General features: G+C 53.8%; 1 protein-coding gene across 4 annotated transcripts; it reads right to left on the bottom strand.

Moving 5' to 3' along the window:
* Positions 1 to 1,862: 1,862 nt before the first annotated feature.
* Positions 1,863 to 25,834, bottom strand: KASH5 (KASH domain containing 5). Of its 4 annotated transcripts, none has more exons than XM_043899802.1 (20): positions 25,607 to 25,834; positions 24,158 to 24,295; positions 20,685 to 20,789; positions 20,077 to 20,263; positions 19,531 to 19,595; positions 18,298 to 18,364; positions 17,882 to 18,043; positions 17,508 to 17,625; positions 17,121 to 17,171; positions 11,057 to 11,134; positions 10,734 to 10,790; positions 10,203 to 10,262; positions 9,498 to 9,562; positions 9,242 to 9,329; positions 8,893 to 9,015; positions 6,432 to 6,490; positions 4,638 to 4,683; positions 3,104 to 3,168; positions 2,901 to 3,020; positions 1,863 to 2,800 (listed from the first exon to the last, which is right to left on the bottom strand). In XM_043899802.1, exons 2-20 carry the CDS (start codon positions 24,198 to 24,200, stop codon positions 2,659 to 2,661), a joined length of 1,701 nt encoding a protein of 566 aa, XP_043755737.1. In that variant the 5' UTR covers positions 24,201 to 24,295; positions 25,607 to 25,834; the 3' UTR covers positions 1,863 to 2,658. The 4 variants fall into 4 exon arrangements, with proteins under 4 accessions (XP_043755737.1, XP_043755738.1, XP_043755740.1 ...); XM_043899803.1 differs by having other exon boundaries at positions 2,901 to 3,017; positions 25,607 to 25,746; XM_043899805.1 differs by lacking the exon at positions 2,901 to 3,020 and having other exon boundaries at positions 25,607 to 25,746.
* Positions 25,835 to 26,717: the final 883 nt, after the last annotated feature.

Here is a 26,717-nt window from a genome sequence, read left to right as displayed (position 1 = left end):
GAAGCAGCTAACCAGAATCTGCCCCTCGCTTTTTTCTGTCTCTGGAGGCTCCGCTGGCCCTTCAGTCCTGCCCCTCAATGGTGACCATGGCAACCCACTCCCCTAACCGGACGCTGAGGGCTCTGAGCCACGCTCCCGGGGCAATTCGCGCGGACCGCGCTCTGATTGGCCTTCAGAAGAGAGGAGTTGGGCACGTCATTGTGGGGGAAGGGGGCGGGGCTGGCACTTTGTGATTGGCAAGTTCTCCGGTAATTTGCATTCCGAGAGGCGGACCGCGCCCTAATTGGCCATTAGGTTGTGGGGTGGGGCCTATTTCCCTGTTACTCAGAAATACTAAGCAATGAATAACTGTATTCCTGGTGGCTCAGTGGTAAAGAATCCGCCTGCCAATGCAGGAGACGCAGGAGACCTGGGAGACGCGGGGTCGAACCCTGGATCGGGAAGATCCCCTGGAGTAGGAAATGGCAACCCACTCCAGTATTCTTACCTGGAAAATTCCATGGACAGATGAGCCTGGCACACTACAGTCGATGGGCTCGCAGAGTCAGACATGACTGAGCATGCACGTGTCACAAAAATAAGGAGTTGGCCAAATTTTACAAACAAGACTCTGGCAGTCTGAGGTCATTTCCCCAGGTTGTCAGAGCTAGGAAAGGACAGAAGGATAACTGGAACCCAAATATGTGCAACTTCAGAAGTCTGATTGTTCCTCTACTTTCACGGAGAAACAGAATTAAAATGTCATGAGGAGGCTTATCCTCTGTTTGCTGAAGGGCCTGGTAATTGGGTCTTGTTGGATCTTGGCCTATGCTCTTCCTGTACTTCCTCCTCCCCCATCTCTTTCTCAGCATTTGACGCTTTTCAGAGAAAAGCTCTCTCTCACACTACTCCCCTCTCCTCAGGAAATTTCAGCAATCTCCACACTTCAATCACCATCATAGCTAGTAACACCCAGACTCCATTTCCAGACTAAGAGCTCAAGGTTCGGGGCTCCAGCCTTCTTGGAACACTCCATCCCACAAGAGCTCAGTGTCCCCCGAAACCCATTCCTTCCCATGGGGTCTCCATGTCAGGAATGGCTCCACTGTCCGCCAGTCACCGGGTCACATGCCGGCCCTTGCTTTCTCCCTTCACCCCGCTTCATAGCCTATCAGGCCTGGCGCTGTCCTTCCTGCTCTGACACTGTCTGCCCTGCACTTCTTTCCATCCACTCACCCAGTCCAGCTCAGGCTTCATGCCCTCCTACCTTTTCCCTGCTTCCTGCCTCCAGCTTCACTCCATTATCCATCCCCTGTACAGGCTCAGGTGGTCTCTTTCCCACCTAGAGTTGATTCTCCCTCTTCTCTGATCAGAGCCCTTTCTCGGACACTTGGCAGTAGAGCTCAGTAGAAGCTGGTGTTCAAAATGTTTAATGGACTCTTGTCTACCTATCTTACTTCTTGCAACTCTAAAGCATCAAATCCATCTCTGGCTTCATTTTTTTTTTTTTTAATTCAAGCAACATAGTGCTGTCTATGGCTTTCTACACAGACAAGTTTTCCATCCACCTGGTCGTTACACATTCATTTTTCCCCTCTGCCTGGGATACCCTTTGCTGCCTCTGCTCACTATAACCAACCTTATCCATCTTTAAAAACTAAATGCAAAATCTGTCCCATATTTGGAAAGAAATCTCTAACTTTCCAGGCGGGGTTAGGTGGTTTTTCTGAGCTCTCACAGAGCCTGAAGCCACCTCTACCACGGTCCCTCCCTTGCTCAAAGCTCTCCTGAAGAAGTCTCTGCAGTGCTGAAACTGCTCTCTGTCCTGACCTGGGTTTTGCTTTCACGGGTGTTTACATGTACAATAATTTATCCAGCTGATATTTGGGATTTGTCCATTTATCACTGTATGTCAGTTACAGCTCAATACAAAGTAAATAACCAAAAACAAGTAACAAAACATCCCCAAACCCCTGTCATCCTCAGGAGAAAACTCAACACTTCAGCCTGGCATTGAAGGGTCTGTTTTACTGTCTTCTAAGATCTAGCCATGGCAAATAGATGATCACTAAGAATTAGCTGAAGGAACAAATGACACATCCTTTCCTGCTGGCTGTTGGTGACATCTGTGTGTGTGTGTGGGCGTCCCTGGCCCACATCTTGTTCTCCCTCTTTCTGCCAGGAGTCTCCCAGCTGCCCTTGCAGTGAGGAGTGGTCATGCCGAACAGTTCTGGCCAACAAGGCAGAGTCTGCTGCTGGCTCTGGGAAGGCTATTGCTTTTCTTTATAGAAAGGAAGAGATGTGTCCCCTTCTCCCTGCAGACATCACTTATGAAGCTACAGTGTCATCTCCTGAGCACAAGGGAAGGGCCAAGAGAGGTAGAGAGAATTACAGCACTCTGCCCCAATGCTGTGGAGACTGAGCTGTGGGCTGACAGCTGCCCTTCTTCAAACCTGGTTTGTGAGGAAACTATAACCCCTAGTGTTTTGCTATCATTAAAACACCAAGAGACTTCACATAAAAACCCAATACAGGGGTGTGGCTCCTGGAGCACTGTATCTGGGGTCCCTGACAGTGGGATAATCCCAAGGCACAGTGGCACAACCACGAGAATAACAGTAGAAAGAGCCCCAGGAAGTCACCGAACTAGACATTGCTCTGCAGGGGTGGGGGCATGGCTCACACTGGAGGAGGCTGGAGGTAGCAGAGCTGGAGGTGGGGCCACGCGGGGGGCGGGGACTGGCTCAGCAGCATGACGGAGAGCACCAGCAGCAGCAGCAGGCCCAGGAGTGGCACCGGGACCAGGAGGAGCCGGGTAACCCTGCAGGGAGGCAGCACAGTGCTTGGCAGCGCCCGAGGGAGCCTGTGGTGTCCCAGACGTCTGACCACCACCCTCCTTCTGGAGACGCTGTGGGGTGCACCTGAGCCGCCGGGGGCGCAGGGGGCACAGGCAGAGCTGGCCCCAGACCGGCCTCCTGACTGGGACCAGCTCCTTCACCACGGGCACCAGGGCTTGCTGCAGCTCTGGTTCTGAGGGGCTGCTAAGGAGAAAGGAAGGCAGGGCAATGGTGTTGGTCTTCTCCTCCGCCCCCAAGTCCCGTCCCAGGCCCCTGGATCCCGCTACCTCTCAGGAGGGTTTCCGAGGATGTCTTCAGGGTGTGAGTCTCCTGGATGGATAGGGAGGTCCACCTGGAAGGACAAAGGAGACAAACCTGAGACCCCGAGGTCTCAGGTCAGCCCACTGGGCAGAAGTGAGCACATGCAAGGGGGCGGGACACAGAGGTTCAGTGTGAGAGCCTCCCCAAGACACGCTGCTGCGCTGGGTGCCCAGCTCTGCCACTTCCCTGCCACGTGTCTCCTGCACATCGCCCCACCTCGTCAGGCCCCACTTTCTCCATCTGCCAGACAGGGGTGATGACGACGCCCACCTCAAAGGGCTGAAGTGGAGAATGAAAGAGAAGGTGGGCAAAACCCAAACTATCAGGAGGTGGGCTCAGAACAATGCCTGGTGGACAGCACTCAATAACTATGTGAACTACTCAATATTATTATTTCCATGTTCTGTCTGATTCTGGAAGTACCCAAGCTCCCTGAGGTCAAAGACTCTATCTCCTCCAAGAACCCAGCCCTGGACTGGGCCTAGCTCAGCATGGACACTCCTTGGGTCCATCTTCCCCGCCCTGCACCAGGCCCAGCAGGTATTTTAAGATAAAAGCCTCCAATACTCCTTACTTTACTACCTCATCCCCCATGTGTTTCTTGTTTTTTTCCCTTGTGTCTCTCTGAAAGGGTGTCCCCTCTGTAGAGCTCAGGCTTTCTCACGCATGCCTTTGGTCTGTGGACGATGACTACAGCCGTAACAATACAATAACAAATGAGGAGTTCCACCAACACCCCGGCCTCAACCCGTCTCCACCACTGCCACCTACTATGCATCTGCTCTGTGCCAGGCACTTTATGATGCGATCCGTAGCCTTCACCCCCACCTGGGAGCTGGGTGAGATCGCTGTCACACTAGCAGTGAGGAAGCTGAGGTGGGCCCCAGTCTCCACAGATGGGAGTGTGGTATGGTGGGAAAGAGGTGGGCTTTGGGGTCAGGCTGCTCAGGAAGAGCATCTTGGTCAATGTGGACCCTGAAGAGTCCCAGGACCCCAGAACGGAAGCTGGCACACCTTCGGGCTTCTGACCTCACCACGTTTCCTCTCCTCCCTTCCTTTGCCGGAGAACCAGGATTGTCACCTGCCGCTTTGAGGAGCAAAGGAGCTGGTGTGTGTGGTGCCGGGCAGGGCAGCTACGACAGGTGCAGTGCCCCAGGAGTTCTGGGCTGGCTGGGGAGGCTCTGGCTCTTCCGGAGTGTGGGCGCACATACGTGTGCATTTCTGCAATCTGGGGGTGCAGCCACATCTGTGGCATAGAGGCTGCGGCCTCGTGTGCAGTGTTTGTGTGTGGGGTCCCCTGGGAACATTCTGGCTGCCCACTGGCCTGAAGCCTCGCTCTACAGCACCGTCTGCTCTCATTAGCTACAACAAAGGCATTGTTAACTCTCAGCCAAATGATTTTTCTGTCTGCTTTGGGGTGTGGGCAGGGGCTGGGGAGGAGCTGTGACTACAGAAGCCTCATCTGAGGGCCTGGAGGGAATGATGCTGGGAACTGCCTACCATGACCTGGATCTCCGCTCCGTCCTCTTCCTCTCTTCTGGGTAACCTGGGGCGACAAGAAAGTCACTGCAAGCATCTGTCTCCCCTGCCTGGCTCCCATTCACCAGCTGTGTGGCAGAACCTTTAAAGCAGGGGGCCTTCACATACATGGACCTGGAGGGTACCGTGGAGCCCCACGAGCAAACAGTTGTGTGTAGGTTAGCATCTGTATTTTTTCACCAAATTCTCCAGAGAGTCTGTGTGTGACCCCTAAAGGGTCAGGGGCCCCTCCACCTTATTGGCTTTCTCAGCTTCTCACTTCCCAGCAGGTCCCCCAGGTGATCAGGGGCTTCCAGTTCTCAGACATCTCTGAGACCCTGCCTCCTGCCCCAGCTTCCTTCCTGGTGGGTTGGGCCATGCTCAGGGAGTCTGAGTCTCACTGGGTCTTCTTTGAGAACTGGGACTCCAGCTCAGGCTTCCCTGACTCCAGAAGTCAACTCTGTGGACCCTGCCCCCATCCCAAGTCATTTCTCTTAGGTGTGCAAGCCCCAGCCTCTGTGACCCCTGGGATCACAGTTGCCTCAGTCCCTGAAACAGGCACCTCTCTGGGGACTCAGGACACAAGCTGCCCAACCCCAGCGTCCCTTGGAGGCCAAGACGTCTGCACCACCCATCACCACCTTCACTGGGGACCAGGGATCCAGTCATCCAGCCTTAGCTACCAGTTTCAGACCCAACACCCTCAGGATACAGCTGTTTCCTCAACTCCAATTCAGTAAGGCACCCAGGCTCACAGGCCTCCAGCCTCCGGTCCAGTCAGATCCCCAGCTGTCTGATCCCCTGGGATTTCCATGTGGGGGGGCCCTGGCTCCTCTCAGCATCTGAGCCCTGGGCCACACACTCACCACTTCCCTCACTCCCAGCTTCCCACTCTGCAGCTCATCCTGCCCTCCCCTGCCTCAGGGAGACAGGGATGCCCGGCCTCTCCACCAGCCCTGGGCCCCGCTGCTGCTCAGCGCTGTCGTCTTTCCATTCCCTGGTGATGCAGGGAGGGTCACAGCGCCGGGAGGCCCCCATCCCGCCCAATCTCAGCTTTCCCAGACAAGTCCAATTAGAGGCCGTGGCAGGCAGCCTCATTAGTTGTCACAGCCAGGAGCCTGAAAGAGTGGAGCGGGGAGAGAGAGGCCCTGCAGGAAGGCAGAGGCCCCGTGGAGGAGGGTGGGTCCAGACATCCGGTGCTTTCTACATCCTCGGAGGCTGCACATGAGCCTCCGAACAGTCAATTAACAATCACAAGGCAGGGGCTCTCCCCATCCCGTCACAAAGTAACTAAGCGGGGATCTGAACCCAGGCTGTGTGGTTGCAGAGACCCCAGGGTCTCCCAGCAGTCTGAGTGCTCTCCTGGGGCATAATCTGGGTCTCATTTGCCCCAGGGCTCCTTGGGGGCCTTGGAGAAGTGTGTTCAGTAACAGTGACTGAGTGACTAAGCTGTCCCATCTGCCTGACGACTGTCTTCTTGCCTAGGGGTCTCCTATATGAATACCACTCACAGAGGACCCCAAGCAGGGCCTCCTTTAAGTCTTCCCCCCAGGCGGGATCAGGGGCTAGATGTCCTTCTGAACTATCAGTGTCTGGGGGTAAGGCTGGCCTGATTCATTCCAGTCCGCAGGCCCAGGGTCGCCTCTGCGCGAGCAAGGGGCCCACAGGTCACGCCTCTGTGTAAGCCTCACTCGGGGCTCTTCCAGGCCTCTACTCCAGCCATCTCAGAGTCACCCTGGGGCAGAGGGACGGCTCGGGAAGGAGCAGTCTCCTTACCACGTCAATTGCTCCTCCCCTCCTTCCTGAGGGTGCGCTGACTCTCCCTGGAAGTTTCCCTGTGGGAAAGAAAAGCTTAGGTATCCTGGGCTTCACCACCTGCTTCTAAAACCTGCCCTTCTTCCGGGCTCCTCCTCGAGGGTGGCTCTACCTTCCCTCCAGGGGCAGAAGCCTGAAGCTGGACCAGTCTTCCTTTAGGACCCCCTTTTCCTTTGCGACCAGGAGTTCAGGTCCCCCCGAACCTCTCACACTCCCACAAGCCTCTCACTCTCGTCTGGGCCCCAAAAAGGCTCAGCATTTCCCTTCCAACCCCCTTCTCCTCCCAGGTTCCCAGTCGTGGGCACCCAGGTCCCCCTCCGTTTTCTCTGGAGACATCCAGCCTTGCCGGTGGCCTCAACCACCAACTCGACACCTTTCTAAATGCATCACTGAGCTCCACCCTTGTGTACCCACTGCCCCCAGGGCAGCATCCTCCATCCCTCAGGGTGCTCACCTTGGGGGTCCCAAGGTGAGTTTAGCATCTGTCTGTCTACCCCCTTTTCCAGAACCCAGAGCCCTCAGCCCCCTGTTGGTGAGTAGGCAGCTCTGTCTCTCCTCGCTAATTCTCTCTGCCTGTCCCTTTTTCTCCATCCCAAGGCCCTGGCCTGGCTCCAGCTTCATCCTCTAACTCTGGACCACAGCCCCAGCCTCCTCTCTGGCCTCCCAGCTTCCCATGTGGCCCCAGAGGGATCTTTCTGTGCAGTCCATCCAGAGCTGACCTGCCCTTCCCCATGCACAGCCTCTCAGCCTCACTGGCAGGGAATTCCTTTCATGATCCAGCCTTACCTCATCTCTGGCCAGTCACCCCCAAGTGCCCTCTACCCTCCAAACATGTTATGTGGTTTCACGCTCCCATGTCCTCACCGCATACTGTTCCCACTGCCTGGAAGACCTCTCCTTTCTCACACCACTTAACTTCCCTCTTTTTTCTTCAAAATAAACTCAAGCGTCAGTTTCCCTGTGATATCTCCTACTCCACACAGGCACTTCCTTCTCTGGGCTTCCCCAGGGCCCACCCCCCAAGCCCCCAGCACACAGATCATCGTGCATTGGGATGGCCCATCTTCATGATCTCTCTATCAGGTCCTGAGCCCCAAGGGGTCCCCAGGACCCAGTGCAGGCAGCACAGAGGCCTGGCTCAGTCTCCCCCTCCAGGAGGCGTCTGAGAGCTCTCAGCAGAAGTTCTAATGCACACTTGCGGGGCTTCCCTGGTGGCTCAGCAGTAAAGACTCTGCCTGTCACTGGAGGAAACACGGGTTTGATCCCTGACCCGGGAGGATCCCACATATGGAGAAGCAACTAAACCCGTGTGCCGCAACTACTGAGCCTGTGCTCCAGAGCCTGAATGCTGCAACTATTGAAGCCTTCTTGCCCTAGAGCCCACGCTCCTCGACAAAAGAAACCACTGCAATGAGAAGCCTGCACATAGCAACTAGGGAGGAGTCCCTGCTTGCCTCAACTAGAGAAAAGCCCTCGCGGCAATGAAGCCCAGCACAGCCAAAATTAAATGTAATTTTAAAAATGTATGCTTCCCCTAAGGGATGCAGCTGTGCCCCCCACAAGCTGTATGATCTCTCTCTGAGCCTCAGTTTCCCAAGAATAACAGGGTGAGGGATGAGGGTGCCTACACCCCACGGAGAGAGTGGGAGAGGGCATTGAGGAATCCAACAGAAGATTCTCTCAACTCAGGGAAAAAGTGAACAGAGAAACTTTCTCTTTCAAGGGTGGTGAGCAACTAGGAAGCAATATAATTTTCAAGACAATAAAGCATTGCTTATAGAGCTTTTAGCAGTATTTAAAAAAAAATCCTCCTATCACTTATAGATTACAAATCTCATTTTTCAACTGTGAACATTGAAGATGAGTTGTCTTCATTGTTTCAAATGAGGTTTGAAATATTGTTCAGGTAATTACAGAAGTCATAAAATGATGGCTATTATTGGATTCAGGGTTACATAGTGGGCTTGTTAAGTTTTTTCTTAAAGATGACTTATATTCAAAAGGTAAATGCTTAAAGTACCTACATGGTATCAGGAAGAAAAATTCACTTCCTTCCTTTCCACTGCAGTAACATTTTAAACAAGGTGATTCCAACAGTGTTTTGGAAACAATCACCACCCCCATGCAGGTGGGCCTGACACCTCCAGAACACCCTAACCCACCACCAGCAGCAACTGACCCTGCCCTGACTCTCACCCCGCCCCAGTTCTCTGAAAAATGTGCATGTTTGCTTGGCTCAGTTCCACATCAGCAGGCCAGTCCCTGGAGGGCAGGGGTGGTGTCCTGTCTGGCCAGGGCCTCTGAGGCCAGCACCCAGAGGCCCTCAGTCCATACCTGCCCATAGGATGGGTAACAGTGCAGGCGTCCTGGGCCCCACTCCCAGCCCCTGGACCCAGCGGTCTCAGGGCCCTCCCGTGCTCACCTGCTCCTCAACTGGGGTTTCAGGAGGAAGTTCATCCTCCTCATCCGTCTCACTGACCACCTCCTCCCACGGCCACACTCCACACAGAGGGCTGGAGAGATTGACGGCTGTCTCCTCTTGTTTCTGAGGCCAGGGAGGGGCCGGTGAAGGCAGAAGGTCAGGGGTGGGATGGGGATGGGCTGAGGCAGGAGGATGGGGGGGCGGGGGGCAGTGATATGAGGTGGGGACTGGGGTAGGGATGAGGTTAAGGACGAGGTGGTCCTGGGAGAACTGGGGTGGGGTGGAGTCAGGGCGGGGTCAGAGTTGCCGCTGGTGGTGGGTTAGGGAGTTCTCGGGGTGTCAGGCCCACCTGCTGAATGGCCTGGATCTCCACACCCAGCGACGGTGGCATTAGGTTGGTGCAGTCTGCTCTCCTCACCTGGGCTCCTTCGGATAGCCTGGCCACACAGTCAGGAGGGGGAAGGCTACCTCCATGCCCCCTGCCACCTGTCAGTCAGCCTATGCTGAAGCTACTGCCCTGCCCACCCTGGGGCTGGAGGCCACGGTGGGGGCTCCCTGTCCTTGGGCTCCCCTCCTGCTTCCTCCTCCCCCATTGTTCTACTCACTCATCCAGCCCCTCCTGGGTCTGACTCAGCTGCTCCTCCAGGTGGGAGATTTCCAGCCTCAGTTCCTGCAAAGGAAGAAGTGAGGGACCCCTGGCTCTGCCTTTTCCCCAGCCCCATGACTGGGCTCCTCTTCCAAGGTCAGGTACACTCCTTTTGACTTCTTTAGGATCCTCCAGACACATACAGACAAGAAGAGAAGGGGAAGAAACAGGAGCAGAAACTTAGGAAGCCAAAGAGAGGTAAAGAGCAACAGGAACCCAGAACGTAACCTATCAGTCAGGAACACTATGAAAAGGAAAGCAGAGATGGAAACACATGGGAAAACAAGAGACTTTAAAGACAAGGGACAGAGAGAAGAGTCACCCCAGGAGACAGATGAACTGACCCAGAGAGAGGCAGAGACTGAAACTAGCCAGGCAGAGATACAGAAACAGGAGCAGGGGAGATGCTGTGAGATATCACCCACAGAGAATGAAAGTGGATGGGAAATGGAGATATATATATATATAGAGAGAGAGGAAGGACAGAGGAAAAGTGAAAATGCAGAGAGACAGAGAGGGAAAGAGACACACAGAGTCAATCAGCAGTGACAGTAGAAACAAGAGGTGGAGACTTGGAAAAAGATCATCAGACACAGGAGGCAGCAGGGCATCCCAGAGATGGCCAAAGAGAAGCGGGGAGAGTGTGGTCGGGCCAGGGGGTTACCTGGGTTGTGGCTCTGTACTCCTCCAAGGTCTTGGTCAGGCTCTCCGTGTGGCGAGTGCGCTGGGAAAGCCCAAAGCTGACTGAGGCTGGGCTCAACCCACCAAAGACCCTGAGGTCAGGTCCGGGGGGAAGGGGGATCAGATGCGTGGGATGGGCTTGGGGTAAGAGCGAGACCTGAAGAGAGCATCAGCTTCCCTGGAAACCCTCTGACCTCTCTGGGCTGAGTCTCAAAGGATTAGAGCCTAGTATGCATGCATGGCTAAGTCACTTCAGTTATGTGGACCGTAGCGTGTCAGGCTCCTCTGTCCATGGGATTCTCCAGGCAAGAATACTGGAGTGGGTTGTCATGCTCTCCTCTAAAGGATCTTCCCAACCCAGGGATTGAACCTGCGTCTCTTATGTCTCTTGTATTGACAGGCGGGATCTTTACCACTAGTGCCACCTGGGAAGCCCTAGAACCAAGGAGGACTTTCCTTTGTGGACTCGGGGCAGGAGACACATCAAAGGCATGCTTCCCTCCAGCCCACTCACCTCAGAGAGGACTGCATCTCGCTGGCAGATGAGGCGTTCACACTCGTAGAGCTGCCGCTGCCGAGGAAGGAGCCCGTCCATCTGTCTGGTCTGCCCTCCCCGGCCTATCCCGCTCCCTGGAGCTCCTCTCCTCAACCTCCCTTCACGTCTCTGGACGTCAGCTACACCGAGAGGGGCTTCGGTGAGCTGCCCACTGGCCCTGGGAACCTGAGGGCTTGAGTCAAGTCCCTGATCTCACCAGACCACAGGGGTTGAAGCTGGTGAGGGTAAAAACGGGCCTCGGGGAGGTAGGAAATCGTCAAGGCACTAGCGAGGGGTGGCACCTTCAAGATGTCCTTCTCCGAGGCCAGCTCCTCACTCCTCCTCTTCACTCCATCCCGCTCGGCCAGGAGCTTCTCATTCTGGAAGAAGGGACCCTGGTCATGGTCACTTCAGCAAATGGCCATGTTAATATTCAGAGAAGACATGTGCTGAGCACCTGATGTGCATCAGGCCTCATGCTTGGCACTTTTTTTTTCTGAGCCTTTTAGATGAGGCTTTAATCGTCCTTCAATGGCAGCCTTTCTAAGACTTTTTTTCACTTTTTATTTTGTATTGGGGTACGGCCGATTAACAACGTTGGGACAGTTCAGGTGACCAGTGAAGGTGAACACGCATACACATGTATCCTCTCTCCCAAACTCCACCCCGATCCAGGCTGTCACACGACACTCAGCAGAGTCCCACGTGCTATACAGCAGATCCTTGTTGGTTATCCATTTTAAATACAGCAGTGTGTACATGTCCATCCCAAACTCCCTAACTATCTCTTCCTCTATCTGTCCCCCATTCCCTGTGCTCAGCACTTCCTAATGTTTCAGCCCATTTAATCCGTCCAACCATCCTATAGGATCTCAGCTCTGATTTGCAGATGAAAAAATAAAAATAGCTGCAAAAATGGAGATATGATGGGATGCATGTGAGGATTAAATGAACTAATAATTACTGCTAACATTTACGGAGCACCTTGCTGGTGTTAACTTACTGCTGTGCCCTCTTTTAAAGATAAAGATGAGAGTTCCCTGGTGGTCTAGTGGTTAGGATTTGGTGCTTCCACTACGGTGGCCTGGGTTCAGTCCCTGGTACAGGAACTGAGATCCTGCAAGCTGCGAGGTGTGGCCAAAATAGATAAAATAAAATAAAGATAAAAATAACTGACTCACAGAAAGACTGAGCAACTCTGCCCAGGTTATATAGGTGGGAATTCATGCAAATACATGTTTAGTATGTGTTAATGAACACAAACATATTTAGAACAATGCCTGGCATATACCAAAATTTTGTGTTATATTAAAAAGATATTTCTAAAACTTTGTATTATGAATTTTTAACACACAAGAGTAAAGCTAATAGTGTGATGAACCTGGAAATTCCCCAGTGGTCCAGTGGTTAAGAGTGCACTTTCACTGCAAAGGCTTGGGGTTCAATCCCTGGCTAGGGAACTAAGATCCCACAAGCCGCTCGACTCAGCCAAAAAAAAAAAATTATTAACTCCCATTATTTGTCACCCAATTTCAGTAACTACATACATTTTTCTGGTTTGTTTCTTCTCTATTCACCAAGAGTTTGCTTTGTTTAAACAGGTTATTTTAAAGCAAATCCCAGGCTTATTTCACCTGTAACTACTCCAGCATTTGTGTTTGCTACTTGAAGACTTTTCCTTTAGTAAAACCACAATGCAACGATCACTCTTAACAAAGTTAGTAATAATTCCTTCGTATCATCGCACACCCAGTGCTCTTTTTCGGTTTTGGTTGTCTCACAAATATTTTTTTCACATTTAGTTTGTTTGAATGAAGATCCAAAAAAGGTCCACCATGGCTTTTGGTTGAAATGTCTCATTTCACCTGGCAGTGTTTCCCCCACCTTCCCAATCCGGGCACTTTTCCAGGCCCTTCATTTGTGGAAGAAACCAGGTTATTTTTCCTGTAGAACTGCTTTACTGTGTTCTTGTTTCCTGTGCAGGACCTTTTTCATGTTCCTCCCGCCTCATTATTTCCTATAAACTGGTGGATAGATCCAGGGCCTTGTTCAGATTTTTGTTCAATATTTCAGCAGGAAGATTTCATGGGTGCTACTCTGCTATCTGTGTCAGTCAAAGCTATGGTTTTTCTAAAAGTCATGTATGGATGTGAGAGTTGGACCAGAAAGAAGGCTGAGTGCTGAAGAATCGATGCTTTTGAGTTGTGGTGCTGGAGATCTCGAGGATCCCTTGGACTGCAAGGAGACCAAACCAGTCAGTTCTGAAGGAAATCAACCCTGAATGTTAATTGGAAGGAATAGTGCTGAAGCTGAACCTCCAATACTTTGGCCACTTGATGCAAAGAGCCCACTCACTGGAAAAAACCCCGATGCTTGGAAAGACTGAAGGCAAAATGAGAAGAGGGGGCAGAGGATGACATGGTTAGATAGCATCACCGACTCAATGCATGTGAATCTGAACACAGTCTGGGAAACAGTGGAGGACAGAGGAGCCTGGCGTAATGCACTAATGTAGTCACAAAGAGTCAGACATGACTTAGCAATTGAACAACGATGTTCAACATTATTGAACAATAATGGCACAACAATAACAATGCCAACAACAATGGCACATCTGCATCACATGTGCCTTTCAGGAAGAACGTAAAGTCTGGCCGTCCCAAGTATTCATGTTTACACTGTCATTATCCCCAGTTTTACAGAAGAAATTAAGGAGTGTAGAGGCTAAGAAACTCAACCAAGTTCACGTGGACAGTAAGGTCAAACTTAAGTCTGATTCCAAATCCTGCACTTTTAGCTCTCACTCTCCTCTAGAGGTTGGGTGAGAATGGGGAACCAGCTTCATCCCTCATCTCAAGTTGCTCATCACTAGAAGTGGAGACCGACAAGAAGCATAAGATAATAATGCCTGAGGTAGACTCTGATGAGGCCTGGGACCTGGACCTTGTGGGCTCCCACAATTTTCTTGCAAAAACCTTCTGGGGGCTTTTCAAGGAGGTTGTACTGAGGCTGAGTCCTCAAGGGAGAGGACAGTTATCTGGGAAAACAACAGAGGGCAGCTCACACCGGCCAAAAAATGGGACCTGAGAATAAAACGGACCAAGTTCTAGCCTAGAGCTTCCAGGCACCAAAAACCTAGCAAGCTGCACTGAGTCTCTCTCCTTGTTTTTTTAAATATTTATTATTTTTTGGCTGTAGTGGGTCTTCAGTGCTGCATGCCAGCTTTCTCTAGCTGCAGTGTGTGGGTCTCTCATTGCAGTGGCTTCTCTTGTGTGGAGCACAGGCTCTAGGTGTGCGGGTTTCCAGGGCTGCAGTCAGTACGTGGGCTCGGCAGTTGCGGCTTGCAGGCTCTCGAGTGTGGGCTCAGCAGTTGTGGTGCAGGGGCTTAGCTGCCTGGAGACATGTGGAATCTTCCCAGACCAGGAATCCCCTGCATTTCAAGGTGGATTCTTAACCACAGGAAGCCCTGCACTGAGTTTCGATACGGGGAAAGCACAGAGGCAGTCAACTTTCCTTGGCTACACCCCTCCTCCTGGTGCCCCTGGGGAAATCAAGGCCAGCTCCTCCCTCACCCCAGCGCAGCTCAGCTCCAAGTCCTCCGTCAGCTGCCCTCCTCTCCGTGTCTCAGCGGGCCTGGGCTGCCAGGTGAAGGGCGGAGGAAGGACGGGGCCAGGAATGCTGTGTCAACATCTGCCCACCTGGCTGGGATTTGCAGGCTGGATCCTGGACCGCTAGGCAGGGAACCTGGTTACTCAGCTGCTCCGGCTTCTTCTGCAGTAACCTGAGCCCCGCCCGCTCTGTGGGGTCTGTAGGAAAGCGGAGTGTCTGAGTGTCCCTTACTCCAACATTATTCTGCTGTAACTTGAGAACTCGATCTATAGATGCTCTGTAGGCAGCTTCTGAGAGGGGAAAGGTAGGGGGAGGGAACCAAGAATAGCTGATTTATCGAGCGCCGAGGATGTCCCAGGCGCTGCTCAGAGCACTTGATCTGGCAGCAGGCCTTCTGGGCTGGAAGGAGAGACCACCGCTGACTGCCATTTGCCCTGCTTTCCTGGGGGGTCCACTCGCCAAGGGGGTGGGGGAGAAGGGGTCGCAGCCCCAGGCTTAGAGGTGAATCAAGATGGAAATCTTAGCAGATTCCGGACACCTGGTTGCTCAGCTAACCCAGAGGCCATTCTCACTGCCTCTTACTCGCCTGCCTCCCACTGCAGAGGCCGAGGAAAGTCAGATATTACCCCAGCCTCTCTTGTCACGTGATCCAGTGAGATATAAGAGAAGTCTCTTGCTGCAGGGGTGGAGTTGGGGGTGCTCTGGGAAAAACTCCTTCTGATGAAAAGAGAGAGCCACGAGAGGAGCATTTGTCCCTCTTTGTCCTGCTTTGAGTGAGAACATGACGTCTGGAGCTGTTGCAGCCATCTCGGATCCTGAGGCCACAGGCAGACAAACAAGCCAAAAAGCTGCCAGACTAGCCCAGAACCTTCAAAACCTCTTGTCAGTTAATGTTCTTCATATTGAAGCTGCAAGTTTTTCGCCATTTTCTTCCCCGGAGCTCAAAGTAGTCCAGACCTATCAGTGGCTGTGTTACCCATGCCAGGGAGTGGTTTGGGTATAATCATTTACTGTCTTCTTGGCCAATGAGATATAAGAGGGAGGCCCCATCATGGGGCTTCAGGGGAAGTTTCTTCTTGTTCTTTTTTTCTTTTAAATTTTCAAGTTTTTTGTGGGATCTTAGTTCCCCAACCAGGGATTGAAACCATGTCCCCTGAATTACAAGTGCATAGTCTTAACCACTGAACTGCCAGGGAAGTCCCTTTCCTTATTCTTAAAAAGAAATGTTCTGGAAGGAACGGTCACATCCTGCCTGCAGCCCATGCTTCACGCCATGGCAGTTGTCCTGCCCTAACAGAGAGAATTTTATGAAAGAGCCAGGGAACAATAGTGGAATACTTTTTGGTTTGAATGTAAAAGCCATACTACAGATATAGGACAAAGAGATTCGGGGGAACTAATGAACAGATATCAGACGGAATGAGTTCTACTGCTTGGACTGGCCAGAGATTCTCAGGGCTGGGGGAGGAGCTCAGGAGAGTCAAAGAAGAGAAAAACAGTGAAAATGCCTTCAGGCCAGCCCCAAGCAAAGGGTTAGAGGGCCGGAGAGGAAGATGCATATAGTTGAACCACAGAACCTCTGGGACATCTGAGAATCTGAGAGAGGGGTTTCCTAGCTCAGTCTGTGAACCAGCAAAGTACGTGAGTAACAAAAGAGAGGTGGTGGTGTGAGGAGTTAAAGCCTAGAAGGCCCAGTGAGGACCAGAAAAAGTCACAAGAAAGCAATTAAACCTCCTCTGTGCCCCCACAAGGGTGTGGAGAACCCCCAGTGGTATTCCTGGGTCGTGGGGTCCAAACGAGGGCCACCACCATCACATGCAGTTAGGACGGTACACCCAGAGACCAGAAGGCAATGTCAGCCTCCCAGTGGATGCCTGCACGCAGTGGTGACTAAGGCTGAGGACCAGATGGGACAAAGAGCATCAATCTTGTGACCAGCAGAGAGAACAGACATTGAATGAGGAGCATTGAGATGCTGCGTGGGTTTCCAGCAGCTTAGATGCCACCTTGTGTGTGGGGTTTATTTCCCCCTAAAATGACTAAGTGGACCCAGAATTAACGTAAGATAATGTTTTCTGTCTCGGATAGAATGAGGCTTGAATCAGACCTGAGGTTGGACTGGGCCTGTTCATGTTATGTGTGAGACTCTGGGGTAACAATGGCCATTTAATTCCCACAACAATCCTAATGAACAGATACCCTTCTCCCCTGCTCTTACAGAATGAACCTATGGCTTGGGAAGCGGAGGTCACTGGCCTACCGGTTGTCTGTTGTGCAAGTGGCAGAGATGGAATTTGAATCAGGATTCACTGTAAGGCCTGTTTTCTTCCCATCATAAAAAAATACTAATACATGAACAATAACAGCTAACTTCTAGTGAGCTCTTCCCATGTGTCCTGCCTTGTGCCTAGGGCTTTACAAGAATACCCTTGTTTAAATTTCACACAATCCAACCAGGGAGGTTCCGTTATTTTGCCCTTTTTCACAGATGAGGACACTGACGCAGACAGAGAGGTGGACTGGCCCAGGCTTATGTCGGCAGCCTCACTAAAGTCAGGAGTCAGCCCCGTGCCCCACACTCTTATTGGCTGTAGCAGTCCTCACATGTAGCCACGTGACCTTCAGGGACATTCACACATTACTGGGATCCTGGGGTCTCCCTGACCAGACTGAAGGGTGTTTGGTTGGGGTGGCAGTGGGCAGGGAGATCCTGAGGACCGGGGAAGGGGTGGGAGGGGGTGCTGTGCCTCAGCTCACCTCTTCCTGCAGAGTCTCCATCTCGGCCACCAGACGCTGCTGCTCCTTCTCCTGACCAAGCCCAGAGAGAGAACAAAGGCTTCTTTTTGGGCCCTTCTGCCCCGACGCTGCCCTTCTCCCACCCCTGGGAGCATGACTCAGGTTGGGTCATGGAGGAGCAGGGCTCGGGGAACGGGCCTGAGGAGCCCTGCTGGCTCCTGCTGTCCCCCTTTGCCATGAGAGGGATGGCAAGCATCCAACTCAAAGTCTGGGGTGAGCAGGAAGAGGACTGAGGGAGGAAACCTGGGTGACCTTTGCCCTTTCCCATCCTGTAGTCAGGCTCTGTTGCTCAGACTCCAAGAAAGTGCAAAGAAGAGAGCAACTTTGCACCCCTTGCCTGAAACCCACCGTGTACCGGGCCTGGGCCAGAAGGCTGCGGTTCTGTTCCTCCAGGCTCTTGGCAAGAGTCTTTAGGTCCTCCAGCTCCTCATCCACGCCCCTGGCAAACTGCAGAGCCTGCTGGGTACTGGTGGGGGCAGGAGGAGGGCCACAGGAGAGGAAGATAGAGGTCACAGAGGTGGACCCCCTCAGAGCAACAGAGAAACCTCAGAGACCCGGAGAAGAGGGGGACAGAGACCCAGTGATAAAAGGAAGGAAAGAGAAAGAGTGGGCGACAGAGATCCAGTTTCTACCTCAAATAACAAAGAAGGTGGGAGGGAACCTGGGCCTGTGGGCAGGTGGGAAAGGGAGGGTGCAGGAGGGTGGACGTGGGCCCAGCCTACCTGCGGAGCTGCTTACGCAGGGCTGAGATTTCCTCCCCGAGGCGAGCAGACCCCTCCTCGGCTGTCTCCATGCTGCGCTGCAGTTTGGCATTCTCCCCAGCCAGCCGGCGGTTGCTGAGCTCCAAGTCCTCCAGGCTGCTCAGCAGGTCGGCCGTGGCGGGCCTGGGGGCAGGGAAGGGGCAGGGTCACTGTCTGCATCCCTGGCCTCCATTCCCCAGGTTGGGTAGGTGCCGGTGGCGGGGAGATGTGGCTCCTCCAGACAAACAGGAGACAGCCCTCTTCTCCCTGAGCTATTAGCCCAACCTGCTTCCCTCACCCACTCCCCGGAGGACCCTAGGCCCTAGGCTAGGCCCTGGGCCCTAGGCCGCTGGAGGGCATGGGCAGGGCAAGGGCAGGGAGGGGCTGAGGATAGATACAACTCAGGTCTGGGGTCTTCGCCTCCAAAGCTCTCCAGATTGGCCGGATCCTCAACTTCTGGGCATCCTGGAGGGAGACAGAGGGTAGTGGGCTCCCAGGTGACCCGAGATGTTAGCGAGCCCTGGACTCTGGCCTTGGTCCTCCTTTGGCTCCCAGCCACGCATTCTCTCTGGGTGATCTCACCTGCTCCTAGGGCTGCACTTATACCACCATCCACAAAGCCTCTTGTTCATGGGCACCTTGAGCTCAGGCTAATTACCCTGGGGGGCCCAACCACGCCACTTGCATCATGCCCGACTCTGGGCAGCAGCTCAGCTGCCCTGAACCTTGTTTCTCCTCTCAGTTCCCCCATTTACTCACCTAGCCCCTGGGCCATCCTGGCTCCCTCCCTCCTCCTGCCTTGCGCCTTCTCCCCCTGGACCCTCACCCCAGCCTCTGCCCTAGCCTCCAGTCTCTCCCTCCTGTCCTTTCCCCATTCAGCCCCAAAGGGGTCTTTCCTCCACCAGAGCTAACATCTCCTCCCCTTCTCACAACCCTCCCCTGACTGCCTCCAAGCAAGGTTGGAGGAGGTTCAAGAGAATGTCAAGAAAGCTCTATTTTTTGGCTTTTGTTTTTATAAGGCTGGAGAAATAACACCAGTAACACCAGCAGTTTTTTATGGAGCGGCTCCTGTGTTGAAGGCTTTGGGGTAGAATGGCGAGCAAATCAACTGACAAAACAACTGGACAGGTAATGAGTCATAATCAGATTTCTACAGGGAAGGGATGCAGGTCTGTGCTGAGGATGCTGGAGAGCAAGGGACCTTCACTTGCAGCATCCTAGGCCTTCCCCCGCAGGGCTTCCCGACCCCGAGTGAAGGATGAGGGAAGACATGGAAAGTTTAGGCTGAGAAAACAGCCTGAGCCCAGGCCAGGAGGGAGGTGGGGACAAGATCAGAGGGACAGAGGATGTAGGAACTAGAGTGCAGGGAGGGGTGATGATGGTGAAAGTTGGGAGGGGCCTCTGGATAGGGCTGGTGTCAGGAGGAGGAGTTGAAAACAACCAGTGAGGGGGAAAAAAGCAAACCCCAAAGCTCAGGGCAGGTGGGGAGGCAGTCACGAAGGTACCTAGAAAGCCAGGTTAGAACAAACGTCCCTGGGGTCTGGCCCTGTCCCCTGCTCTGCCCCCATGGGAAGTGCCCCCACTGTCTGACCCTGAGCCTGCCTGCTTCATTCTATATATAGCACTCTCACCAGATGGCAGCTGCTGGGAGGCCAGGGCTCCCCCGAAGGCCGCCTCCTCTTCCAGCTCTGATCCCCTGGATCAAAGGCACGAGGCTTAGCGCCCCTGCAGCCCCCAGTCCAGAGCAGCCACCAACAGGGCTGCGGGCGATGGCAGGAGGGGCCGGCTCAGGTGAGAGCAAGCACCGCGGGGAGGAGGGTGAGGCCAGATGGCCAGTGCCTGGGGCCAGATGGAAAAGCAGGAGGGGCAAGGACTGCGCTTGGAGGAGGGATGGGGAAGGGCCTCTGTCAGCCCCTCAACATCCCCCTTCTCCTCTCTCCAGCCCCTTTTATTTCTGCCCTCAGCCTCCCTGTGCCTCCCCATCCCAGGCACTCTGTCCTCAGGCCCTCCTCCCACCCCGACCTCATCGCTACTTTTCTCTCTTCTCAGCCTCCTTCCAACCACAGCAGGTCCCTGTGTCCAAAGGGTGCTGGCTGCGGTAAGCAGGTATGAGGTTAGATCTCAGGAAAGGTTTTCGGAGCGGGGGTGGGGTGGGGGATGGAGGTGCGGGGACCCACCCATCCAGCTGACAGGCAGTGATCCAGTCCCGCATGACCACCAGGAAGGTGTCCAAGTCCACGGTGGCCTGAGGGCCCTCCCCATTGGGGTCCAGGCTGCAGGCCAGTGTTTGGAGGCGAGCATCCTGGGGACCCCGTCCAGTCACGGCCTCCAGGTAGGCTAGTAGATGGGTCACAGCCACAGTGCCTGGGGACAGACAGGCTGTGAGGGAGGCTGGGGCAGGAGAGGGGTAAGAGGTGGGGATCACTGGCTGGGCTGGTGGCTCCCTTGCACTGTGGCCTTTGGGCAACTCCTTTCTCTTCCCCGAGTCAATGTTTTCACCTGGAAACGGGGCCCAGTCATCTGCACCTCAGAGCTGGACCAAAGAGGACCAGCTGAGCCCCACCAGGCCCACACTGGCTGCCCTTCCCCCCTCTCCCAGGCTCCAAAGCCCCGCCTTCCTCTGCTAACCCTCCTCCCCCAAGTTTCCTCCCCTCACCATCCCCTATCCATTTCCTTCCTGAAGCTTCCCACAGTCACCCACATCAGCCCAACCCATCCCTCTCTCTGTGGCTCCCCAATTCCCAGCCCCCCAGCTCCATCCCTTATTATTCCTTGACTCTCTGACCTGTTCTCTGGGGGTCACAAGCTTCAAACGTGGAGTTGAGTATTTGTTCCTCTAAGCTGAGCGGTGTCCCCAGGCTCCCGTCCTCTGCCTGGTCCCAGAGGTACACTGAGGAGACAAGAGGGTCAGCCCATCTGTGAGGAGGGGGGATGATGAACAACAAAGAGGGGTGACCCTGGTTCCGGGCTCCTGCAGAGGGGAAGGAATTCATTCCAAGCTGCCTGGAGTTTGGGCTGGTGGGGGCCACAAGGTGAGGGTCTTTGAATCACCTTTCCCATCCCCCTATTTGGGAATGCGGGGGGCCCCCCCATCTTTTAGGCCAGGAAGTGCCCCCCTGCTATCTAATCCTTTGTGTCCAATTGGCTCAGAAGCCCACAATACCGAACAAACTCTTATAGCCTTTTTTCCTCTTTTCCCTGGCTTAGAGGGGGCGAGAGGCAGAGGAGGGTGAAGAAGAGAGGATTCTGGGAGAAGCAGAGGGTGAAGGGGGCCCAGGAGCCAGGAACAATCCGATAACGCGCGGGCAGCCTGGATCGATCCCTCCTGCCCACAGCATCTCCGGTCTCCCAGCCTGCCTCAGGGCTGGGTCTCTCCTCCCCACATCCCCGAGGCTGGCTGGCGTCATCAGCGCCCACGGGCTGGGGCCTGAAACAAAGGGGGATGGGACAATCCAGGCAGGGTGAGTGGTAGGGGAGTCGTTCGGATCTCACGAGTTCCAGCCACAGGACTGTGGGCAAGTCTCTTTTCCTTTTGGAGCCTCAGTTTTCCCACCAGTAAAATGGGTGGATAGGGTGATTCTCCCCCTCCCTGAGGTTGGGAGGGTGAGGTCTGTGTAAGTGAAGAGCACCTCCTGCTTCCCACCTCCGCACAATGTGAACATCCTGGGGTCTGTCTGCTGCTGTAGCCACTGTGCCCACACATAGAGGCACTCAAAAAATGCTCCAAGATATAGAAGGAGCCTATATATTCTCCACCCCTGGACCCACTGGATCTTTCTCAGGGCTGAAAGTGACTGTTGAAGCTCCCTGCCTACCCCTGAACAGCTGGGTGTAGCAGAGGGCTGAGTGCAGGCTGCAAGGTCTGGAAGACTCAAGTGCAACCTGGGCAAGGGACTCAGTCTCTCTGAGCCTCAGCTTCTTCCTCTGGAAAATGGGTGGGTGGGTGAGTGGGGGTTACTTCCCTCCTAGAGAAGAGATAAGATATTAATAAAATCTGGAAGCTCAATAATAAAACTGAACATTTATTCAGCATTTACTAGGAGCCAAGCCTCTTCTGAGCATTTGACATGAACCACAGTGGCTACTATGATTAGCCCCAGTTTACAAGCTAGGATACTTAGGCACAGACAAGTGGGAAACTTGCCCAAGGTCACATGTTCAACATCTGATCGCCATTTCTCATCCCACTAACTCTTCAAGGGTTCTCTGTATTGAGCTAAAAATTCAGCCCCTTCGGGTTTGAGCTTCGGCTTCGAGGGAAAGAGAGCAGGACCTACACTTAGGGGAGACTGGTGCCCCCCTACATCATGCAGGAGGACCCTGCGGCCCAGTGAGGTCACCCAGGACTACCTGGCTCCAGATGTCATGGGATCTGAGGAGCTGCATGGATCTACAGCGCAGATGTGACCCTCAGCCTCCTGGGGCCCCTCAGGAAGATGTCACTTTGCTTCTCTCCTGTTCTCTTTCCTTCCTCAGTGTCTCCACCTCTCTGTCTGTGCTGTTCTTTCTCTAGTTTTGTCTCTGACTCTTTCCATCCTCCTCCCCATCTCTTTGGCCCTCAAGTCCCACCCGCCTGTCTCCATGTACTCCACCCCCATCTTCTTCTCAGTCTCTGTGCTTCTTCTCCCTTAACTCGGCGACTCTCCACTCTCCAAGGCTTCTCTCTCCTTCCTCTGCTGTCACTTTCTCTCTCTCTTCATCCCTTGCTTTCCTCAGTCTCCTTCTCTCCTGGGTGTGTCCCTCCCTTCTCTCTGGGAATCTCCCAAAGCTGCCCACAGGTTCCTCAGTGGCCGCACGCCCTCTGCTGGTACACATAAAGTTTACACATTCAGATGCTGGTCACTTGGTCAGCCTGCCCAGGTGTCTGCCTCCTGCCTTCCTATATGGCAAGCCTTCTGAGGCCAGAGAGAAAAGACACCAGCTTTGAGGCTGGATGCTAGGAGCCTCTAAGAAAGGGGACGTGTCTCTCCTCTAGGGTGGGAGTCTCCCTTGGGCTCTCTCACTGTTTAGTAGATGAGTTTCAGAAAGGACAACCCAACATCTTCCTCCTGAAGCCACTTTCACACCCATTTGGTCTGTGTCCATCTGATCATTCAAAAGTTAGTAACTGGGTTCCTATTATATGTCAGGCATTGCTCCTGGGCAGCATGATCAGCAGGACAGCCGATGGTCACAGTGATTCTTGAGACCTGAAGTGTGGTGAGAGTGAGATGAGATGCTCTATTGGTGTAAAGTAGCTTCCCAGGTGGCTCAGTGGGTAAAGAATATGCTTGCAATGCAGGGGACACAGGAGATGCGGGTTTGATTCCTGGGTCAGGAAGATCCCCTGGAGGGCATGGCAACCCACTCCAGTATTCTAGCCTGGAGAATCCCACAGACAGAGGAGCCTGGTGGGCTACAGTCCATAAGGTTGCAAAGAGTCAGACACGACTGAAGTTGAGCATGCACACACTCATGTTAGTGTAAAGTTAGTGTAAAGCCAGATGTTGAAGACTTAGTATAAAAAAAGAATAACTTCAGTACATTTTTATATTGATTGTATGCTGAAAGGACACTTTCAGCATCATCAAGGATCCAGATGTATTAGGTTAATTAATCTATTAGGTTAAACTTAATAGATGTATTAGGTTAAATCATACTATGATTGCCATCCCTTTTGTCTGTTTCTTTTTTCTTTTTAATTCAGTGTGGCTACTAACAAAATTTAAAATTATGTGTGTGTGTATATACATATATATATATATATATATATATATATATATATATATGGTTTGCATGTTGGCCAATGCTGCTCCAGGGACTGGGTATACCGAATGAATAAAATGGAGCCTGCCCTGTGGAGCTCATGTTCTAGTTGGAGAGACAAAGTCTAAACAGACAGACGAAGAGACGTCAGTCCTCTGAAGAAAAGTAACAAAGGAAAGGGGAGAGAGAGAGAAACAGGGCAGCTCCTTTACAGAAAGCAGAGATCTGCAAGAAGTGACGGTGAGTCTGTAGGTCACTGGAGGGGGTGCTGCAGGCAGCGGGCACATGCGTACAGAGGTTTCTACTCCTGCAGCTTGGCCTCCCCAAAAGACAGGTGGGCACACAGCAGGCACTTCATCAAGGATCATTCTCTGCATCCCACCCTGCCTCAAAGTGGAGGCTCAGCCACCCCAAGCCAGCTCGTCCAAGTCCCTGAGTCAGACCCTGGTGCCCTGTTCACCCACTGCTCCCTCCCCACCCTCCCAAGGGACGAACAGGGGCCCAGTCACTTACTTTTTGCAGTGGGGCCACCTGCCTGGCCCTCTGGCATGTCCATGGGCCACCCTGGCTGCTCTGCAGCTGCTGGGGAAGCTAACAGCTCCCCTCCGTCACTGCAAGGGACCAAAAAGGGACTGACTGCTCCCCAAGCTCCTAGAAGGACAAACAGGGGAATGGCCTCCTCAACCAGCCACCCGAGGGTGGGGACCAGCCCTGCCTCTCCTGTGCCCCAGGCCGTTCTGGGTTCTCAGAACCTGTTTGCCCACCCCTGCCTCGACCAGAGCAGCTTTCGTTCAGACCTGCTTTATGGATTGGAGGTGTGGGCTGGGAAAATGGGGGCCTAAAGAGTGGGCGGCAGAGATCAAAGTGGGGCTGGTGGGTGGGGGTTATTCCCTCCTGCCACCCTTCTTCCCCAGTTTGTCAAGTTCCCCAGCCCTGTCCCTCCTGCCCTATGATTCTCCTTTGTCCCCTCCTCTCCTTCCCTACAGCTCTGGGTCAGGCCTCAACCTTCCCTCCTGGATCCTTGACCCAGCCTCTTCCTCAGCCTCCTGCCTCCAGTCTCCCGCTCCAGTCCATCCTGCCAAGAGCTAACCGGCCCATCCCCTGCACAGTGTTGTTCCATGGCTGCCAAGCACTGCAGGGACAGAGTCTAGACCTTGGACTTGATATTGAAGGCCCTGCTTGACCTGATCCCACCTGCCTCCCCCACCCTCAAACCCACTTGCAACCCTGAACCCTGTGCTGTTGACCAAACTGGGCCGGCTCTTCCCACCTCCAGGTCTCTGCCTGGGGGACACCCTTCTCGCCTGCCCTTCCTGTCTTGGCTCCCACATCCCCTCCTTTGGAAACCGTTTCTGGGCTAGGTGATGTCCCTGGGCTCCCACACCACCCTGGGCTACTTACATCTTCGCCCATCAGCCTGTATTTGGAACTGTTGGCCTCCTGCTTGAGTTTGAACCCCATCTTTCTCCTGTTTCCAGCCCTCCCATGGTTCCCTAGTAACCTCAGGACTAAGTTCCCAGCCTCTTGGGCTGGTGTGGCACCGAGTGGTTCCTGCAACTCCTGGCTTCCTGTCATTTTTCTCTACCGTGGCCAACCTCCAGGTCCCTCACGGCCCAGGGGGACTCAGCATCTTGCCTGGTTCTCCCAGGCCCAGGCTCCCAGCTCCTCTGGGGAGCCTCCCCTGAGTCCTGGGAGCAGTTAGAGGCTCTGACAGTCTCTGAGGGAGAAGTTTGACGGCATTTCTAGAAGATTCTGACAGGATTTCAGGGGTCATCTACGAGATTTCCTGGAGGGTTCCTTTCAGTATCTCTGAGGAAGTCTGGTCAGGATTTTAAGACTTTTAACAAGACTTGGAAGACCCTGATATTGGGGACTCTCCCCTAGGATTTGGGGTCTTGCCAGGATTTCGGGAGGGGCTCTGACACGGCTATTCTGGGGAGCCTCGCCACGGCCTGGGCGCACCTGGAGCCACGTCGCAGTGTTCCAGTCTCGGGACACAACTGAGGGCCACGAACGACAAACGACAGTTGCGTCCTCAGGAGACGCGCATGCGCTGTCCCCACCGGAAAAAGAAAGGTGCCAGAGCTCGACCGGGACGGCACGAGGAGTCTAAGCCACGCCCCTCCCGGGCTCCTCCCCGGGACGCAGGCGCACACCGGGACAAGGTGCTCTTCTGTTGCTACGGTTACCAATGAGGCCGCGCATGCGTAGGACTGCCCGGGCGCGCCCCCAGCCTGGTGGAGCGGGCGCATGCGTACTGGCTGAGTCGATAAAGGCGGAAGGGATTAAGGCTGCTGGAAGTGCCCAAGGCTGGGGTCTTCTCCGCGGCCTCAAGCTTGGGTGAAATGGGAAGCAAGGGAAGCTTGGCGTGAGGGACCCTTTGTTCCCCGCCCCCCCCCCCCCACCTCTTATCAGCCACCAAACCGTGTCTTTTTTGCCCTCTGTTCCATGCCGGGCTGCCAATCACCGTCACAATGATGTCCTGTCTGTCCTACCTCACTACCTCCATGCCTTTTTTGCGGCTCCAGTCACAATGTATTAATAGGTCCCCGAAGGATTCTTTCCCAAACAGTTTCATTCCTTCCTTTTAGGAAAGAGTAGAGGAAAGATAACCTCAGCTTTTCAGGCTAGAGAGAAGTGCATGCTAAGCCATTTCAATCGTCTCTTGACCCTGCAACCCTATGGATTGTTGCCTACCAGGCTCCCTTGTCTATGGGATTCTCCAGGCAAGAATACTGGAGTGGGTTGCTATGCCCTCCTCCAGGGGATCTTCCCGACCCAGGGATCAAACCCACGTCTCTACGTCTGGAGAATTACATCCCAAATTGACTTCTGAGCGTGCTCAGTCGCTTCAGTCGTGTCCAACTGTTTGCGACCCTATGGACTGTAGCCCAGCAGACTCCTGACGAGTGGCATTTAGGATAAAAGATGTCCCACCCGGGCTTCCCAGGTGGCGCTAGTGGTAAAGAACCCATCTGCTAATGCAAGAGACTTAAGAGATGCGGGTTCGATCCCTGGGTCAGGAAGATCACTAGGAGGAGGCTGTGGCAACCCATTTCAGTATTCTTGCCTG

Source organism: Cervus elaphus, chromosome 4, assembly GCF_910594005.1.
Source record: "Cervus elaphus chromosome 4, mCerEla1.1, whole genome shotgun sequence".
Classification (NCBI taxonomy): domain Eukaryota; kingdom Metazoa; phylum Chordata; class Mammalia; order Artiodactyla; family Cervidae; genus Cervus; species Cervus elaphus.
The sequence above is the reverse complement of the archived record's forward strand: the minus strand, read 5'-3'. Positions and strand labels throughout refer to the sequence as shown.

What these genes read in the sequence shown, in the direction of transcription:
- KASH5 (XM_043899802.1), bottom strand. Translation starts at nt 24,200, where the DNA reads ATGGACATGCCAGAGGGCCAGGCAGGTGGCCCCACTGCAAAAA. An exon ending in CGGAGAAGGACATCTTGAAG is followed by an intron (nt 10,791 to 11,056) that starts GTGCCACCCCTC and finishes CTTCCTCGGCAG; the next exon opens with CGGCAGCTCTACGAGTGTGA. An exon ending in AGATCCAGGCCATTCAGCAG is followed by an intron (nt 9,016 to 9,241) that starts GTGGGCCTGACA and finishes CCCTGGCCTCAG; the next exon opens with AAACAAGAGGAGACAGCCGT.